Source organism: Podarcis erhardii, assembly GCF_964252035.2.
Source record: "Podarcis erhardii genome assembly, chromosome: 1".
In the NCBI taxonomy this organism is placed as follows: Eukaryota; Metazoa; Chordata; class Lepidosauria; order Squamata; family Lacertidae; genus Podarcis; species Podarcis erhardii.
This window is the reverse complement of record NC_138497.1, coordinates 108,523,256-108,535,781: the sequence shown is the minus strand read 5'-3', so window position 1 is coordinate 108,535,781 and position 12,526 is coordinate 108,523,256. Positions and strand designations below refer to the sequence as shown.

The 12,526-nt window shown below is 42.7% G+C and overlaps 1 protein-coding gene across 2 annotated transcripts; it reads left to right on the top strand.

Annotated features, from left to right (window-relative positions):
• The first annotated feature begins 237 nt into the window (after positions 1–237).
• CD302 (CD302 molecule) lies at positions 238–11,754 on the top strand. Of its 2 annotated transcripts, XM_081873514.1 has the most exons (7): positions 609–677; positions 3,434–3,572; positions 6,785–6,892; positions 8,160–8,282; positions 9,190–9,363; positions 10,040–10,066; positions 10,791–11,754. In XM_081873514.1, exons 1-7 carry the CDS (start codon positions 624–626, stop codon positions 10,982–10,984), a joined length of 819 nt encoding a protein of 272 aa, XP_081729640.1. In that variant the 5' UTR covers positions 609–623; the 3' UTR covers positions 10,985–11,754. The 2 variants fall into 2 exon arrangements, with proteins under 2 accessions (XP_081729641.1, XP_081729640.1); XM_081873515.1 differs by lacking the exons at positions 609–677; positions 3,434–3,572 and adding an exon at positions 238–409.
• The last annotated feature ends 772 nt before the right edge of the window (positions 11,755–12,526 follow it).

Genomic DNA, 12,526 nt, shown 5'->3' with positions numbered 1-12,526 from the left:
CTTTGCCAGTTGAATTTCTGCCTTCACTTAAAGATGCAAAAGCTCTGTCGGGATCACAAGACCCCAGAGGCAAGATTGGATAAATTCAGCTGTGCATTGGAGGGCTTTTCTTCGTGACCAGCCCCTTCCGCCAACTGAGGAGGGGGAGAGAGAAGTTTGCCGGACGGGCTGCTCTCCTCCCTCCCGCTTCCGAAGCCGGAGCACGAGCCAGGGCTCGCCCACCCGACCCCCGGCTACCCCTCGAGCGGCAGGGAGTGGGTGGCGTCGTCGCCGAGCCCCGAGTGGGCCGGGCTCGGACGGAGCTTGCTTGTCTGCGCCATGGGCGCCCCCTCCAGCGCGCGCTCCTGCCTCCTGAGCGGCCTCCTCCTGGCCGCCGCGCTGCCTTTCCTAGGAGCAGCAGCAGCAGACGGTAAGGCAGCGGGCTCGTCCTCCCTCTCTTCTCGCCGCTAGTCCCGGCCGAGCGCGCCAAGTGAGGGCGGGGCTGGCAGCGGGGCGAGGGGGTTCCTCTTCTTCGCGGCCTCCGGGTTGCGCCTCCCCGGCTCGCCCGCACGCCCTCCTCTCCCGCCTGCAGCGCCGTCGCCCAGGGAAGCTCTCCCCGCGCGGGCTCGTGGCGAGAAACGTGGATGTCCCTCACGCGCAGGGCTCGCAGCTTGACCTCGCTGGGAGAGGGTGGCGCAGTGGGGAAAGCGGCAAGGACTTGGTGGGGAAATCTGGCTTCAGATTCGGAACTCGCCCATAGACCTTCTTAGGTTTCCCTGAAGCACTTTTTCCATATCATTTAGCTTCGGTGGTGGTGGTGGTGGGGAGTTATTGGGAGACCAGTATGGTGCCCCTAAGCCCATCGGGGCTACAAATAAATAAGGTAAACAAACGCTGTTTAGTTAGAGGAATTTGAATAAATAAAATGCTTATTCCCAATTGTGCATTCAAATGCGGCTTTGCTCTCTCAAGTGAACATTTGTAGGGTTGTCGCCTGAATCTGAGGCAGTGCAACGTGACTCACTTTCACATTTGGTTTTTACTTCATACTGGTAATGCATATTACAAATGGCAATTTACAGAGCAATTTGCTTAGGGTTACCTTAGTTAGCCTTCCTACCATGGGCAAAGCCAAGGGAGCGTAGCAATAGAAACACCAAACTTAAGTTCTCCCCCCTCAAAAAAACAAAAGCCTGCCTCCAAAACAGAACCCTGGCCCCCATGTCCTATTGGGGGTATCCTTATTTAAAAAAAAAATCAAAGGAAATGTCAACAATTTTTTGTGTGATCTAAAAAAAGCTCAACAACTTTTGGGGGGCCCCTATCAAAAATCCTGGCTAGGCCTATGCTTTCTACTAAATTAAAACCATCAGAAAAATGCAGAAAAGTTCTCCTTTTGAGCAGTCCTAGCTGGAGTCCAACATAGTAGCAACTGCTTTGCTGCAGCCCACCTGGTGTGGGTCCCGACCCATGGGATTATACCTATGGTATAATACTGAGCTAGAGGAACCAGTGGCCTGGCAGTTTACTGGCTTAAACTATGGCTTATTGTGATTGTGCAAAATTGAAAGCTCCTAGAGAGGAACTCCTCTCTGCCCCCACCACCCCTGCTTTTTTGCACCTGCATCGCACTGAGCTATGTCTAGGTTGGACTTATCATGTCTTCCAAACCTGGGCTCCTAGTTCATCTCACTTACCAGGAGCTGCGGCCAGAATTTGGCTCATATTTTAAAGGGATTTCCCAATGGAGAACCATTACTTTCCTGAAGGCTTGGGAACTAGGGTTTCTCATTAAAAAACAACGTATAAAGTATGTATAGCATATAAAATGTCAAGTTATAATACAAGAGATGAAGTTGTTGGATCAAAATCTCACATACACTACACAATTTCTGCCCTTGGCAGCATGATTTCTTGGCAGCATGGACCCTGAAGGATGTAAACTGGACCAAAGGTCCCACAGTCTAGGCCAGGGGTCAGCAAAGATTTGTGGCTTGGGCCGGTTCACGGTCCCGCAGATGCCACGGTGGGCCGGAGTGCACACGCATGCACAAACGCTGTTTCCAGCGCTCCTTCCGGCACAGAGGCGTGCGCAGCTTCCCATTGGCTGCAGAAGCTTCCTGCAGCCAATGGGAAGGCGGACAGCGTTACGGAAGGCGGCACACAGGAGCTGACCGAGTGAGCGGCAGGGATCCAAGGGCCAGTTATATGACCCCCATGGGCCGCTTGTGGCCCATGGGCCTTAGGTTGCCAACCCCTGGTCTAGGCAATGGTTTCTGCCTTTGTGGGGTATAGCCCCCTGTAAAAAGAGGGGAGGGTGTCCAGCCATCAAATGTACTAAAATATATTTGTAAGTGTGTTCTAGTTCTACATTTTGCTTTACATTTTAGTATGAGCATGATTTGGAGAACCTGTATTTTAATATAATACATTTTAATTCAGAAAACTGTTTCAAAACCTATTTTAGAGACCTGTTCTCTTTAGGACAGATTCCCCCAACAACTCTGTATTGTTGGTTGGTCAGGATGAGGGAGGGATTGTATTTGGTTCATCTGTCCAGAGCTGAATGAAGGGGGGGGTGGAAGAGGGAAGAGGTTTTGCCAGGATGAGATAATACATACCAAGATATATCAATGTGACCCACAAGCTTTTAAGGCTTCATCATCACAGGAAATAAATCGGACAATGGGCAAATTAATTTCCTGTTTTCTCCATAAGGAGATTAAAAAGACTTGCACTACTCTGGGTAGTTGTTTGTTTGAAGTCCATTTGGCTAGTGCACAGATGTTGAGAAAACATGAGTCAAAGTAAACAAAACCTCCAGTCTCATGCCCTGAAAATAAACACTTTCTTCTTCTGTTTCTCCCTGTTTTGGTTGTTGAGAGTTATTTCAAGAATCGTATAGACGTTAATTCCTATATCCACTGCTAAAATTATTTGTATGTGTAGGTGCGAGGGTGTGTGTGATCCTGGTTACATTGTGAGGCCATCTAAGATATACTGTGACTCTTTTCAGGATCAGAGCTTAATTGTTGAAATGCTTAGCAACAAGGGAGAATTCATTGACCACAGGCGTGGGCCAAAAAAAAGGCCACAGGATGAGATGCAGTAGATCTGTCACTGTTTTCAACTGTTATTTTCTGAAGTGAGGTGTTAAGACTCCCTGGCTTGTAGCAACTGGGATGCAGATTGGTCAGCTAAGGCTGCTAGCCTTACTTACCCAGGAAGCGATTTGATAGGACTTGCTTCTGAGTACACATGGTTGGGATCAAACTCTGAAGTCTGTTGCGCAAATACTGCAGCTGGTAATTGGCTCTACCTTCTGAGAAGACAACACTTTGTCCCTGGCTCTGCACCACTCTATCCCAGAAAAAAAAATGTTCCAGGAAAAAGAAAAAAAAGCTAGCAGATTCTGCAAGATCCTCATCCCTGAATTAGGGCATTTTTTGTTTAGCTTTTTGAAGTGGGAAGACCATGGCTAAAAGGAGAACAATGCATCCACCGGCAGCTGCACCCATCTAATATATATGTAGCCTTGCTAAGCAGTGGAGAGAGTCACTCTCATTTGAAAAAAAGAAGTGTGTCGAATACAAGTGCTTACTATTATATGTGGACAGTTATTTGAAATAATAGTTAATTTTTTCAAACTTAAAGAATGGATTTCTCATTCCCCAGCACTGTAATGTATACCTTTCACTTGTTTTGTCTTTTTCGGCATCCTTAAGGGATAAACGAAAAACAGCTGGAGCATAGGGCTGGAGAACGTAGATCTCTTGCATTATGCTGACTCCCTCAAGTTTTGCAGGAGAAGCAGCAGGCTAGCATATTCCATGCACGTTCTGGACTTTCTCTGCTTGGAAGAGCTTTATGAAATTGAGCTTAGATGTACAGGGAAGAGCTGAAAAGTCCCAGATTCAGGCCTTGGAATCTCCAGAAGCGGCTGGTCAAGAGTCTTGTCTAAAGCCTTGGAAAGTTGCTGCCAGTAGTCTTCCTGTACCAGAGACTTTTGTACCATCAAAACGTTCAACCAACAGCTATTGTTTTTCTGACCCTTGGGTAGTTTCCCTTATCTCATGTGTGTTATTCCATCCATCCTCCTAGGGTCTTGTACAGGGACCACATAACCCAGTCTCAGCCCACCTACCTTCACACATTACTACGCATCCAATGGAAAGGAGCCTTGGAAAGGAGCACTCACTATACAGTGGTGCCTCGCAAGACGAAAAGAATCCGTTCCGCGATTCTCTTCGTCTAGCGGTTTTTTCGTCTTGCGAAGCAAGCCCATTGACAGCTTAGCGGATTAGCGCTATTAGCGGCTTATCGGCTTATTGGATCAGCTGATAAGCGGCTTAGCGGCTTCGAAAAGGGGGGGGGAGGGAAAAAACCCGCAGGAACTCACAAGACATTTTCGTCTTGCGAAGCAAGCCCATAGGGAAATTTGTTTTGCGAATCACCTCCAAAACGGAAAACCCTTTCGTCTAGCGGGTTTTCCGTCTTGCGAGGCGTTCATCTTGCGGGGCACCACTGTATTTTAGGACATTGCAGAAAGCCAGTCTCCGCAGTCTTTAGGAAGCAGGATGAGCGCTGACATAAAGGAAGCATTTCTTGTCGTGGCAAGGAACGGTTTAAAAAAAACAAGCCCAAGACAAAAGCTACAAAGTTTTATTTCCAGAATACATACTGCATTTTTAACATTTTAACATGGTTACATGAAATCAAAGGAGTGTTGGCGGTTTGGCTGCATCTTGCCATATGTAACTGGACATGTTATTTTTAAAATCATTGTGGTATTTCCAGTTCTTTCTTTCAAAATGAAAGTATATAAAGTATGCCATCTGTTTGTTGCCCTAGACATATGGTACCCATATTTGTTTCCCCCCCCCCGGAAGGGGTGAAGTAGATTCTTTGGTCAGTGAGTATTTCTGTAACTATAAATAAACAATGTTTTATAGTTGAAAACAGGGCTTTGGTGTTAGCCTACACTTTAAATGAATATCTGTTATAACTTCTGCTAGATGGCTGTCTGTTTTCTTGATTGTAGGCAAAACAACAAAGATTTTAAACTGCTGCTTCTGTCTTCAATTATTTTGATGGAGAGAGAGAACTCTGTAGTGCTGACAGTATTAACTCCTTTTTTTTTGGCCGTGTTATCCAATTTCTCCATACAGGTAGGCCCATTATAATCAATAGGTTTAAGTCTATTGATTTCTATGAGTCTACTCTAAATATGACTTAGTTGTATATCACCCACATATAAAAGTTATAGACAGAGGTTTTTAGTGGAGATTAATGGAAACTTGATTCAACCATGGGTTTTGTACTCTTCTCAACCTATGGAAATCACTGGAAAATCCAGCCTAGGGTGACACAGCGACCATAGCTTATATCCATAAAGTTGTGAAAGAGTTTTTCCACACATGGTGTTTGGGTTTCAGCAAGCCAGTGGTAACCCACATATATGAGATGTGCAGGCTGCCAGTAGTTAGGAACGATAGTAAGAAATGTTACATTGGATCTGTTGCATTCTTACTTGCTTTACCATCTATAAAACAGAAATAAGGTGAACAATGCATATAGTTATGGGTCTATACGTTGCTAGTCTGTTGTATAGAAAAATCTGTTCAGATCAAGACTAATTGACACTAATTGTTCTCTTGCAGAGCTGAACTGATTTTAGGATCCTCCCCCCCCCCTTTTGTACTTATTTCCCCTTGCAAAATGTTCCAAAAGCAAATTTTATTTGTGCCCTTGGAAGAGAAGGAAAAACACACAAACACAAACTGTACTTAGTTCCTTTTAAACTGTTCTTTGTGGTTTTGAACACGGACAAGCAATTTTTCATCTTAAACAGAGCTGAAAGTGCCTCTGCAGCACAAACCCGCCAATGTTTTTTTGCAAGGCAACAGTTTCTGTAAATCTTCTGCGCCAAACCTTTTTAGGCATTACAAATATAGGCCATCATAAAGCATCCATATATAAAATTTTAAAATAATATACAAATATACAGCCATGTAAAACATGTAATAATAAGGATTTTCATTGGAGTTTCTTCCCGCTAAATAGTGCCATTCACCACTCTTAAGAAAAACAAAAACTCAGCCACCCTTGCAGTTACTTCCAAGTTAATGACAGACAGATAAAAAAGTTTAGTGAAGTGCCCAGGACACCGTGTTGTTGGGAGTAGCAGTTCAGAAATAGAACTGTTATAGCAGAAATGGAGTGTGTAGTAGCAGTTCTACTGTATGGCACAGCACAGATGAAATGGGGGTGGGAAGTGTAGGCTGGAAGATAAGGCTCTAAGATGAGTTTTCTGCCATCTACAGCCCAGGTGTCATCCTTCCTGCATTATTGCACTCAGTGGTTTGCTAAACTGCTTGAGTTGTCCCCAACAAGCCTTCTCCAATTATGAATCATGGTGCACATTAAGATCTTCCTTGGAACTCCTGTTCCATGTGCTCTCATCATCTGAATGGTGGGTGGTCACTAGAGATCCAGCCTATTCCACACTAACACCCAAACCCTGGAACTCCCTCTCTGGGGAGATTCCCCTTGTCCCTTCCTGGTTAACTATCAGGTGTTTTGCAAAGGTGGTATTTTCTGAGAGGGCCTCTGGGATCTTCTGGTGCCTTAAGTCTTTTTACTGCCATGGATAGTTTTCCGCTCGGAAGCTTCTTTTGATTACCAAGTTTGTTTAAACAATTTTGTTACAGTTTTAAGTATATTTATCAGGTGCCTTATGAATTTTTCTATCAAAAGGCAGGATGCAAATATACAGGAAACTAATTGTGACCATTGTCTTCCCTAGTTGCATGTCCCTCTGCTGCTTGGCTTTCTTTTGGAAGGAGCTGCTATGCTTTACTTGAAGGAACGTTGGAGACACTTGATGATACCAGGGAAGTCTGCAAGGGAAATGGTAATACAACTAATCCCTCTCCAGTCCTTTTTTGAGTCACTAATGAGATACGTAGGCTGTGGCTATGCTTCAGGGCTGCGTTGTTTTGGGTACATTAATTATCTTTTGTAATTATTATAGCTGTGACAATAAGGGTAATTGTAGAGCAAGGGAGACTAGCCTAAGGCCCTTCAGATGCTGTTGGGAGTGTTCAAAGCATTTCACACATTTTATCCTCCCAATAGCTGTGTGAAGGGTTATTGGGCTGTTGTTTTAATTTTGATTATGTATGTTGTGGTTTTATATTTTGATTTTATTCTGTGAACCACCCTGAGACCTGAAGGTATAGGGTGGCACATAAATTCAATAAATAAATAAATGGCCACCTCATGAGAAGAGAAGACTCCCTGGAAAAGACCCTGATGTTGGGAAAGATGAAGGGCAAAAGGAGAAGGGGACGACAGAGGACGAGATGGTTGGATAGTGTTCTCAAAGCTAGCAGCATCAGTTTGACCAAGCTGCAGGAGGCAGTGGAAGACAGAAGTGCCTGGCGTGCTCTGGTCCATGGGGTCACGAAGAGTCGGACACGACTAAATGACTAAACAACAAAATAAATAAGGCCGGGATGGGAAACCTGTGGCCCAACAGTATAACCAGTAGTCAGGGATGCTCGGGGTTGTAGTGCAGCAACCTCTAGAGGCCCATAGTTAGTCGGCCATCGGAGATAGAATGTTATTCTGATCAGAGCAGCAGCTTTTCTTGCAGTACAGTGTTATCAGTATTTCATCCTGTTTGATGCTTCAGTGGCTGCTCTGATTTAATTTGCCTAGTCCGGAGTTTCTAGTAATCTATCAGGTCCAGACTCCCGCAAATTTACTTCAACAGGCTTTAAATTGTGCTCTTGACCATATCCGGGGAAAAGGAGGGGAGCAGTTTGCTATTTCATTGTTAGCCCAGTCTTTTTAAAGCTTTCTTTTTTACATTCTGGGAATGCTTTCCACTTGGGATTGTGTGCCACATGCTCCTGTATGTCGCAGCAGACACTCTGGCATATTTGGGGCCACAGACACAATTAACTAGGGTTGTTGGGCTGGGTGGTTGGGCCTGTTTGTCTTTCATGAACTGGGGGTTGAGGGGGAGATACACAAAATCTAATAGTACTTGGGCATAAGAAAAGGTCACACATGAGCACTATTTCTGTTCAGTCTATTTTAGACGAAGATCTGACAAAGTGCTGGGATTTGATTTTTGGTATTTGTTTGTTTCCCACCCACCCCTTCAAATGCAGCATCTGGAGCTGACATTATAAGCATAAATAACAAAGAGGAGAATAGCTTTATTCGGAGTACATTCTGCACCCATTGGCATGGTCCGGAATACGTATCATTGGGCATGTTTTTTGATACAGATGGTAAGTGAATGCAAACCCCAAAAGACATAGAGAGTCTGACCTTGGTTTAATTTTGATGGTATAATCAAGCACAGGGGTCGGCAAGGTTTATCGTGCCTGGGCCAGATTGGTGTATGTGCGTGAGCATACACACGTGCCCGTGATTTCCAGCATCTGCATACACACAATTTCCGGTGCTGCAGAAGCGAGTCCCCGTGCTGCGTTGCACCGGTTTAACGCAGCACGCAGGTGGCTCAGTTTGGGGGCAGCGCATGGGCCGGTCAAACGACCTCCGTGGGCTGCTTCCAGCCCATGGGCCTTAGCTTGCTGACCCCTGATCAAGCAGCTAAAAAATCCTAAGTAAGTTCCAGTGATCTCAATAGAGCTTCCCTTTGAGGTGGCAGAGGACACTTTGTGGTAGTGGAGAGTTTGTGCTTGTGTTTGTTTTATTGCAAGATGTTGTTACTATTAGACCATGTTCAGATGTTACCAGTCAACCACGTATTACCTTTAGCAGTACAAAGTCAATGTGAGGCTTGCTCTTCCCCCTCCTCCTGCAGGACAAGGACTGTAGCAGATTTTCATTTCACTTTCCAGAAGGCCTGGCTTGTTTGTTACCCATGAAACTAAGATCATGGCATAAAACAAACTCTGGTTAATTATAAAAGTTAGCTTCATAACTCCTGCTTTTGAAGCTAACTTTAGAAACTGACTAGTTTGTTTTAAACCAGGATCATTGCTTCTGGAAAGTGAAATTAAACTTCCACCCACACAGGAGGTGCACACAAGGCAGAGACTTCTTCCTACACACACAAACCAGCCTTAATGTTATAGGACTTTAAATCCCAGCATTCAAGTTTTAAATATCATCCCTTGTGAACAACTACTACAGTAGTATCCATGGTTTTGCCATTTTATTTTGTTGCAGAGAACGTTTTCAAATGGTACGATCAATCCAAAGTGAATTTTACAAACTGGATAGAGGAAGAAAGTAATGAGGAGCTAATAAACACCTGTGCTGTTATGCAGACATCATCAGGCCGATGGAAAAAAGCAGCCTGTGAGCACCTCCCACTGACTGAAGTCCTTTGTGAAACCTCCAGTATGTAATGCCCACACTATTTGTTATACTATAAATGGTTTCTTCTTAGTGGTAGAGTTCAGAGGTTTGCAGGGAATTGTCTTGGGAGCAATTAGCACTGCTACAGGTAAGAATTTTACTTTAAGAGCATCTTCTAAACATCTTCCCTTTAGTCTTAAGAGATCAGCTACACAAAATTTTGCAAGATTGCTCAAGGAGGGTTAACTTTTGGGAGACTGTTTTTGTGAATACCCCTATAAAAAGCATACCAGTACTAGCATTGCTTTTGACTAGTTATGGAAGATTCTTGGAAAGGCAATGGTGTTGGTTTGGTTCCTGCTTCCAGCTTTTATCACATTGGAACTGAAGGACAAGACTTCATTTCTTAATTAACTGGAGCAGTCATTTCTGCACAATAAAGGATTCTGCTCATTTTCTGTCCCTTCCACATCAACATGAAGATCTGGTGTTTCAGCACCTTATACAGAAATGAGCTTCTCATATGCATACAGTGCACAACATTCTTTAATGCAAGTGAATAGGAAAGGTTACTGGGATTGGGGCCTGAAGAGCATAGAATGCTGTGTTCAAGTTTCAGGATGTTAGGACTGTCAGTTATTACAGTGAAAGCAAATTGCTGCTTTTAAGATAAACACATATTAACACCTTTCATTTTCTTTTGCATGTATGCTTGCAGTTCCTTATGAAAAGAAGTATTTACCGGGTGAGTTATCTTTTGGTCGTCCCCCCCAAAAAATTCAGTTAGTTGAGCTTTGAAAAGAGAGCATTTTCTCTTGGTTATTCAGAGCTATTGAGCTTTGTAATTGAATAAGGAAACTACAGCATTCACAATTATCCTGTGATCTGTGTACATATTCAAGTGGTTAAAGTTAATGTCATGGTTGTTATTCGTTATTACTATATCAGTATTTCAGGCCCATTTAATTTGGTTACAAACAAGTAGCAAATGACACCCAGAGTTCTGCATTGTTACCCAGTAGTTTTATCCTGATTTGGTGTCACATAAGCTTTTTTAAAAAGGGGATTGTGTATAGACATGCTTGTCACTAGTGGATACTACTCTATACAACACCAGCAGCTTTGGGAATAAAGTGCCATATAGAACAAGACTACGTGAAAGCAAAGAGGTGACGAAGTTTGTCTCGTGGGTATGCTATGATAAATTAAACATTCATATACTATCTGATGTTGTGTATAGGGGGAAAATGTGAGAATGTTGTCCACCGAGCTACCTTTGTCTTCCATGGTAGCTTGTAGAAAAGGAACTATTTTCTAAATAGTTGCAAACTGGTAATTAGATCCAAGCAAAGAGGCAATCACTACTTTCAGTGTGCCAAGTGTGATAGCAGATAAACATTAGCTGTAGTGTAGAAAGAATGTACATAATTTGACTACATCCCATTGACGGAATCCCTGTATTGTTTCAGATGAAACCGCTTGGACAACTACCTTAGTCATAACTTCAACAGTAATTGTGGCAGTGTCTGCAGCATTTCTCTGGTACCTATATCAAAGGAGGGTTTCTTCTGGAACAGGATGTACAGCATACAGTTCCACCACTCAAGTGCCAAGCAGTGATGAAGTGGTTCTTGTAGAAGAAGAAAATGAATATACTGCCTAAACTGTATTTATTTATAACATAATTACAGAAACAACAACAGTGGCTCCCAAGAAATATACCTCAAGGAAAAGACAGTCTGACATTATTCCACATGAAGATGAACAACCTTCAATGGTAAATTAAATTGCTCTTACGCACAGGAAGTAAATTTCCATCCATGCAACTGTTGTACCATTTTCACAAGCTGCACTTTCATTCTATTGTGTTTTTCACTATGCAAAAAGGCCTTGGCACAAATTGAACTACCAGTTTGGTTTCGGGAGAGGTTAAGGCTGGGCTAGAGGAGAAACAGCAGCAGATACCTTTAAAAGCCCACACCTGAAGCCCTTATTTACATTAACAAATGGCATCAAGAAACAAATGACAAACCACAATTATACATTTTTCAATTGTTTCTGAAATCAGAATTCCAGTTGTAGATTGGAACCATCTGCAGAAAAGGTAGGTTTTGTTATTATAAGTTTCACCATAATACTAGGGGTGGTCCTGTTAAGTTTAAGATGTTATTTCACAAAACCTCCACAAAAGTTTCTTGGAGCATGTAGTAACTCCATCCTTCATACCTTTAATCATGAGGCCATTCCAAATGTTTTTTAAAAATTGGTCTTCCAAGCTGAACTGTTGCATACTATAGCTGTCTGACAAAACTCCATACCCGAATGCCAACTCCTCCTATATTAACACAGTGGTGGGGGAAATCATGCATGTGTACATGTCTCTATATTTTTATGTGTATAATTCTGATATAAATAAATATCTAGTTATATGAATTCTTTTTGAGAATGACAGATGGAAGGCAGAACCCTCTTACACCATTTGTTTTAACACTATCAATTTGCCATTGGTCCCAAAGGAATCCTTCAAAATACTAGCAAAGAAACCCAAACAAAAATTTGATTTTAAATTACTCCAGGATGAAATAAACATGTATTTTCTTGGTGCCATATTCCAAAAAGTGTTATTGGGGTCGTTGTTGTTTTTCTTCAAGTGTTAAACAAAACCTGACATTAATTAGGAGAATTTCACTGTGCTATCAGGAAGCCCTGGAAAAACAAAACAAAGATGCCTAGCAGGAATATGGTGCTTATAGTAAATAAAAGAGAATTTGTTTTTTCAAAAGAGCATTGCAAATAATAAATCAGTATTGCAGGTTTGAGTACTTTAAGCATCTTAATTCAAGTGCTGAAGTAAAACCACCATGGAGAAGCATTAATCCCTAGAGGGGGAAATCTATGGGGTCCAACATGCTCCACTGCATTCTGTAACGGTTATTTTTGGAGAGAGGGTACCTGCAGAAATATAGTCATGCTTTCTTTTGCAAAATCAAACAATGCATTCTAGTGTTAAAGTGTATACCCATATAAACAAAATTATACAGGCAAAATGCTGTTATTCCTCTCGACCCTATTTTGAGATGTTGGTGAGGATAACCCAAAGTGGCTTAGGAGTTTGAGACACCATTTCTCATTCATTTGAATAGAGGCATATGGTATCATCTGTGGCTAGTAAATGTAACTTTAAAAAGGAAATGGAGGGAGAGAA